The sequence below is a fragment of the Acanthisitta chloris genome, unplaced genomic scaffold (assembly GCF_000695815.1).
Source record: "Acanthisitta chloris isolate BGI_N310 unplaced genomic scaffold, ASM69581v1 scaffold21578, whole genome shotgun sequence".
NCBI lineage: Eukaryota > Metazoa > Chordata > Aves > Passeriformes > Acanthisittidae > Acanthisitta > Acanthisitta chloris.
Genome location: NW_008685635.1, coordinates 1 through 6,062, shown reverse-complemented (window position 1 = coordinate 6,062; position 6,062 = coordinate 1). Strand labels below are relative to the sequence as shown.

At 61.9% G+C, this 6,062-nt stretch overlaps 2 protein-coding genes across 2 annotated transcripts; both read left to right on the top strand.

The window, feature by feature from the left end:
- The first annotated feature begins 567 nt into the window (after nucleotides 1-567).
- Nucleotides 568-3,013, top strand: ANKRD2 (ankyrin repeat domain 2 (stretch responsive muscle)). Its single transcript, XM_009079860.1, is given in 11 exon segments — nucleotides 568-636; nucleotides 1,002-1,115; nucleotides 1,197-1,327; nucleotides 1,329-1,353; nucleotides 1,522-1,629; nucleotides 1,795-1,893; nucleotides 2,111-2,209; nucleotides 2,348-2,446; nucleotides 2,722-2,820; nucleotides 2,910-2,946; nucleotides 2,949-3,013. Coding segments are annotated over 11 exon segments (945 nt in total).
- A 920-nt stretch (nucleotides 3,014-3,933) lies between these two features.
- Nucleotides 3,934-5,893, top strand: HOGA1 (4-hydroxy-2-oxoglutarate aldolase 1; the record flags this gene model as incomplete). The annotated part of the gene is made up of 6 exons (XM_009079859.1): nucleotides 3,934-4,162; nucleotides 4,732-4,860; nucleotides 4,941-5,068; nucleotides 5,182-5,316; nucleotides 5,493-5,589; nucleotides 5,760-5,893. Coding segments are annotated over exons 1-6 (852 nt in total), but the record flags the coding sequence as incomplete, so codon positions are not given.
- Nucleotides 5,894-6,062: the final 169 nt, after the last annotated feature.

The following is a 6,062-nucleotide window of genomic DNA, read 5'->3' as shown; positions in this document are numbered from 1 at the left end:
CTGGCTGAGAGGCTGGAGGGGGACCCATTGCCTCCCTTTGGGGTGGGTAGCCCCCCCCATTCCAGGTGCTGAGGGGCCATGGGGAATGCTGGTGGCTGCTGCAGCATCTGGTTGCACGGGGATGGGGTGATGGGAGCCATGGGGAGCATCTTGGTTGCCCAGGGTGAGTGCCACAGGCACAGGACCTATGGGGTGAGCCTAGATCATGCTCTGCTGAGCCTCTCTTAACTGACTGCCATGGGTTCTGTGTACCCCAGCTCCCCATAACCAGCACAGGGGTCCTGGGCAGCTCAACGTGGGGGGCAGTGGGTCTCTTTAAGAGAGTGTGAGGTTGTGGAGGTGAGTCAGAGCCACCAGAAAGCAGGAGGGTGAGCTCATGGTAAAGCTGCCCCAGTCATGTGGAGCAGCCACAGCTGTCGGTGCCCTTGCGCCATGGGACGGAGGGGCTGGCAGCATAAAGCACCAAGGACAGCAGAGCCGTCCAGGAGCCAGGACTGGGTGCTCCCTGCCTGTGGTGGCACAGAGGAGAGGACACATCCTGCAGAGGGCTGTACACCACAAGCAGACATGGAGCTGGATGTGCAACGTGCCAAGGAACTTATCGAGCAGAAGCTGGCAGAGGAGGAGGAGCAGAAGGTGGGTCCATAGGGCAGGGGGACCTGCCTAGGCTGTGGCAGGGACCCCCATTGTGCAAAGTCCGTCCTTAGGGACTCGGATGTGAGGAAGCTGACATCAATCCTAGCATCCTGGGGGATTCAGCTAGGAGTCTAAGGGCTCTCAGTGGGATCATGGGGCAGAGCTGAGCAGCAGGCAGGTGCCCAGCTTGCCAAGTAGGGTGGGTGGGCAAGTGCAAGCCCAAAGGCTGTCGGGCACCCCATAGACCTCAGTGGTGAGCTGGGAGCTGTGGCCAGAGTCACCTCCACAGGCAGGCTGGGAATGGAGGTAGGGGGGGCTGCTCTGTCCCCAGCCAGGACAATGCAGCCCCCACTGCGCCCATGTAGAGACTCAAAGGGGATGGTGCACGGGAGCCACCGGCTGTGGAACGGATGAGCACACCTGAGCTGGAGGAGGAGAAACGCCGTGGTCCCAGGAACTGGGGCCTTGAGGCCATCAAGGTGAGGGTGTTTGGGGTGCAGGGTGGGCCAGGGGTGGCTGGGTGCAGAGAAGGCAAACAGGGCACTGCATGTGTCCCCCAGGGCCAGGAGAGGGTGCGGAAGAGTTCAGTGGATCTGCGGCGGGAGATCATCGACGTGGGGAGCATCCAACGGCTCATCGAGCTCCGCAAGCAGCGCCGGCAGCGCCAGGCAGAGCGGGCAGCCACCCCCGAGCCCCCCACCTGAGTCCCTGGAGATTGTATGTCAGGGGTTCCTAGGGCATGGGAGGGGGTCTGCTGGGACAGGCCAGCCCCTGAGAGACCCTGACAGTCAGAGACCTCCCTGGGGAAGCAGGGAAGGGACCCCCATATTGTCCCCACTCCTGAATCCCTGAGATGCCCCAGCCCTCGGCCTGTCCCACTGCCAGGAGGGTCCCGTGGACCCAGAGACCTTCCTGCGAGCCGCTGTCCAGGGCAAGATGTACATCATTGAGAAGTTTCTGGCAGATGGTGGCCCTCCTGACACATGTGATGAGGTAGTGTCCCCAACAGCTGCTGGCTGCCCCCTGCCTGTACCCTACCGCCATGCCTCACCATGCCTGTGAGCAGGGGCTGGGACCCCTGGGACAGGGCTGGAGGTACAACCAGACTGGGCTGGGGGAGGATGGATCCGTGTGCCAATGTGGCACATTGACCTGCAGTTCCACCGCACGGCCCTGCACCGCTCCTCGCTGGAGGGACACATGGACATCCTGCAGAAGCTGCTGGACAGCGGTGCCACCGTTGACTTCAGGGACCGGGTAAGGCTGGATCTTCGTTTTGTCTCCATGCTGGTCTGAGCCTCTGGGCATGGTGCAGCCAGAACTACAGCAGGACTGGGGTCCCTGCAGTGAGGTGGTGCTGTGCCCACCACGGAGGTGGCTGCAGGTAGTGCTCTGCCAGTTTAGCTCAGCCATGGGGATTTTTTGGACACGGGATAGGAGTGTCCCCTGCCATAACACAGCCCTGTGTGCCCAGCTGGACTGCACTGCTGTGCACTGGGCCTGCCGGGGCGGGCAGCTGGACGTCGTCAAGCTGCTGCAGGATCGTGGGGCAGACCTTAATGTGAAGGACAAGGTGAGCAGGGCAGAGCCCTAGGGTCACAAGGTTGTACCAAGGGCAGGGGCATACCCTGCGGGATCAGGGCTGGCCCTGTGTTGGGTTAGCAGGAGTGAGTGCTGGTACTCCTTGATGTCCATCTCCTCCCGCCTCAAGCTGCTCAGCACGCCCCTCCACGTGGCCACCCGAACCGGGCACCCTGACATCGTGGAGCACCTCATCCACAGCGGGGTGGACATCAATGCTGCGGACAGGGTGAGTGCTGGAGCCATGCAGACAGAACTGGGGAGGCAACACTGATCCCCCCTCCCTTGGTTGACCCCTCCAAGGGCTCCTAGCACCTGCAGTGGGGCATGTCTGGACACACACACATGCCTGTTCCAGGGTGTTGGCAGCCACAGCCAGGGCTGCAACAGGCACTGTCCCCCTTGTCCTTGTGGGGACAGGGGTGTGCTGGGGAGTAGTGCTGGGGACAGGCAGGGCGTCCCTGTCCCTGGACCACAACCCCAGTGAGGCTGTGTCTCTTGCAGGAGGGTGACACAGCACTGCATGATGCCACACGGCTCAGCCGCTACAAAATCATCAAAATATTGATCATGCATGGGGCTGACATGATGGCCAAGAACCAGGTGAGCATGGGGGGCCAGCAGCAAGGCCATTTGCTGTCCTACCTTGTCACAGCACCCCGCCCTCAGCCTCTCTCTGCCCACTCTTGCAGGATGACAAGACCCCAATGGACCTGGTGCAGCAGTGGCAGGGGGGCCACGGCAGGCACTGGAGACCAAGGAGCAGCCACAGGGGGAGATGGAGGTCCCTGCATGATGGCACCGGGCAGGGACCAGAGACTGGGCTTGGCTCCCAGGGGCAGGATCCAGACGAGACTTGTCTGTGTCAATAAAAGTCAGCAAAGAGCAGCACTGGGCTCCAGAGGGCTGTGGGCTGGGCAGCCTGCACCAGGGTCGATGGGCCTGAGGAAGCTGGATTATCCCAGTAGCAGGGTTATCCAACAGCACAATGTGTCCTGCCTCCTAGCACAGGAACTCGAGTGTTGACACCGTGGGGCTAGGTCACTAGCAGTTCAAGGGCAGGACTCCTTGCTGTGGGACACTCTGGTTGCTCACAGTTCTTCACAGTCCTTCACAGTCCTACCTGGGCAAGTACACCTTTTCCTCTGTCAGGGAGGAAAACTATGTGGAGGGCGGCTCAACCCGAGTCCATGTTGTGCTGGAGGCTGAGGCTGTGCGGAAAGCAGCAGTCATACTCCTGCTGGGCAGCCACACTGCAAGGCTGGATGGCTGTTTGTCCTGCCTTCCCTGCTGGAGCCATCCCAGGGGGACATGTGGTCCCTTTGCAGGCTGAGACGCTTCTGCTCAGTGCAGTGCTCACTGCTCCCTACCCAGAAATGCTCCAGCTCACCTGTTTACAGAGGATCCTATACCAACAGCTGACAACAGCCCTGGGACTGCCCACAATGCCTCGTCCCTCTCTGGCTCTGCAGCCTGGCCCTGTAGGAGGCAGATGGTGGCAAGCAGAAGTGCAGCCAGGACAGCTGAGGCTCATTTGGAGTAGTGCTGAGCTCCTGGAGCCAGCTGCTGGAGTGGGGAAGAGCATCCTGAGCACACTCGGTACCACCCCCCATTGTCATCTGCCCAGCAGGGTTGCTGGCCCCTCACGTGCCATGTCAAACATTAACAGTCCCTTGGCGGGGCAGGCAACACAGCCAGCGGCAGCACCCAGCCACCATGGCACTCAGCACCCGCCTCGTCTCAGCCCTCTGGCCCACCCTGGCAGCTCTGCGCTGGGCAGGCCCCAGGCAGTGCCGGGGGCTCAGCACACCCCAGGCACCGGAGCCCTCACTTGATCTCAGGGGCATCTTCCCACCCCTTGCCACCCCCTTCTCACCCACGCAGGAGGTGGACTATGCCCAGCTGGAGGGGAACCTCTGCCAGTATGCCAGCATCCCCTTCCGAGGTAAGTGCAGCTTGCTGTCCCTCTCCATGCAGGCTCATATCATGTCTCTGCTTGCCACAAAGGCTGTGAGGCAGTATGCAGGCAGCCTGCCAGCTTCCCAAGGGTGCTCAGCCTCCAGCTGGACTTTGCTCTGGGGCTGGCAGTCGCCTGGGTGACCCACCTGGGGCCCTTTGCATGGCATGTGCCCAGGCACATGCAGGTGCCCTTGCAACACTCCCACCACACAGGATGTGCACGCTCCGCACATGTGCAGGCCTGCACTTAACTCATGCCTCATGGGTGTGCTTGCACTCCTATTATGCACACTCACATGAATTCATGGAATGCGTATCTGCTGATTGCCCAGAAAGGATGGATGGTAGCAGAGGGCCTGGAGAAGAGACTGGGGGTTGTAGGGTTGTACCCCAGGGTCTCCTCTCTTCTGACCAGGAAGGCTGGGGCTGCACACAGGCAGGAGAGGGCACTCTGTGCGCTGCAGAGCCCTGCCTGGGTGCCAGCAGTGAAAATGGGAGCAAGACTGACGGAGGTACCTGGCACCCTTCCCTGCCCTCCCCACACTTGCATTCCAGGGCTGGTGGTGCTGGGATCCAACGGGGAGTATCCCTACTTGACACCTCGCGAGCGGCTGGAGGTGGTGAGCTGTGTGCGCCAGGCTCTGCCCAAGGATCGCCTGCTGCTGGCCGGCTCGGGCTGTGAATGTGAGTGCCTGTGTGGGCAGTGCAGGGGGCGTGTGTGTCCCCCCCCCCGGACACCCCTCATCCCTCTGCCTCCTCCCCAGCCACCCAGGCCACCATTGAGCAGACGGTCAGCATGGCAGAGGCAGGGGCTGATGTGGCACTGGTCGTGACACCCTGCTATTACCGGGGGGCCATGACCAGTGCTGCTCTGATCCATCACTACACGGAGGTGAGCTGTGACTGGTGCCTGCCAGCAGCCCCAGCTGAGGTAGCAGGATGGGGAGCACATTCCACACATCTCCAACCCACCCCAGTTACTGAGCTCTGCCTGGCTGCCTGCAGGTGGGCGACGCATCCCCCATCCCTGTGGTGCTCTACAGTGTCCCTGCCAACACTGGCCTGGACCTGCCCATGGAGGCTGTCGTCACCCTGGCTCAGCACCCCAACATCATTGGGATCAAGGACAGTGGTGGTGATGTGAGTGAAGCAGGTCTTTCCCACAGTTATCTGACACCAAACCTGGCCCCAAGCTGGGAATGGGGAGCTGGGACTTGTGGCTCCTCCCTAGACCCCAGGGCTGCTGGCAGGAACCCTGTGGCAGGGGTGAAGGGACACTGGGTACCTGCTCCAGGGCACAGAATGTCTGTCCTCAGATCACCCGCATTGGGCTGATGGTCCACAAGACACGGCAGGAGGATTTCCAGGTGCTGGCAGGATCAGCTGGCTTCCTGCTGGCGAGCTATGCTGTGGGTAGGTGCAGTTGCCCCTGCTTGTATGGGGGGCACAGGGTGTTGCCCTGGGGACACTGGCAGGGACTGGTAGGTGGGAAGGGGGAGGCAAGAGAGGGGTAGTGATGCCTTGGACGTGCTGGCTGGGCACAACATGCTGAGCTGGCTGCCAATGGGCCCTGGTATATCTAGGTGCCTCTGGGGGGGTCTGTGCCCTTGCCAACGTCCTGGGGGCCCCACTGTGCCAGCTGGCCCGCCTGTGCCGTGAGGACCAGTGGCAAGAGGCCTGCAACCTGCAGCACCGTCTCATCGAGCCCAACACAGCGGTGAGCAGGCAGCACCCCTGGGATGCTGAGGGGAGGGGGGGCCAGGCCATAGCAGAGCCAGGGCAAAGCAAAGGATGGAGGGCCCTGGGGCTGCAGGGTGTGGAGCAGTGGTGCAGGAGGTCAGGATGGCACAACACCTGACCAGTGGCAAAAGGCCTGCAACCTCCAA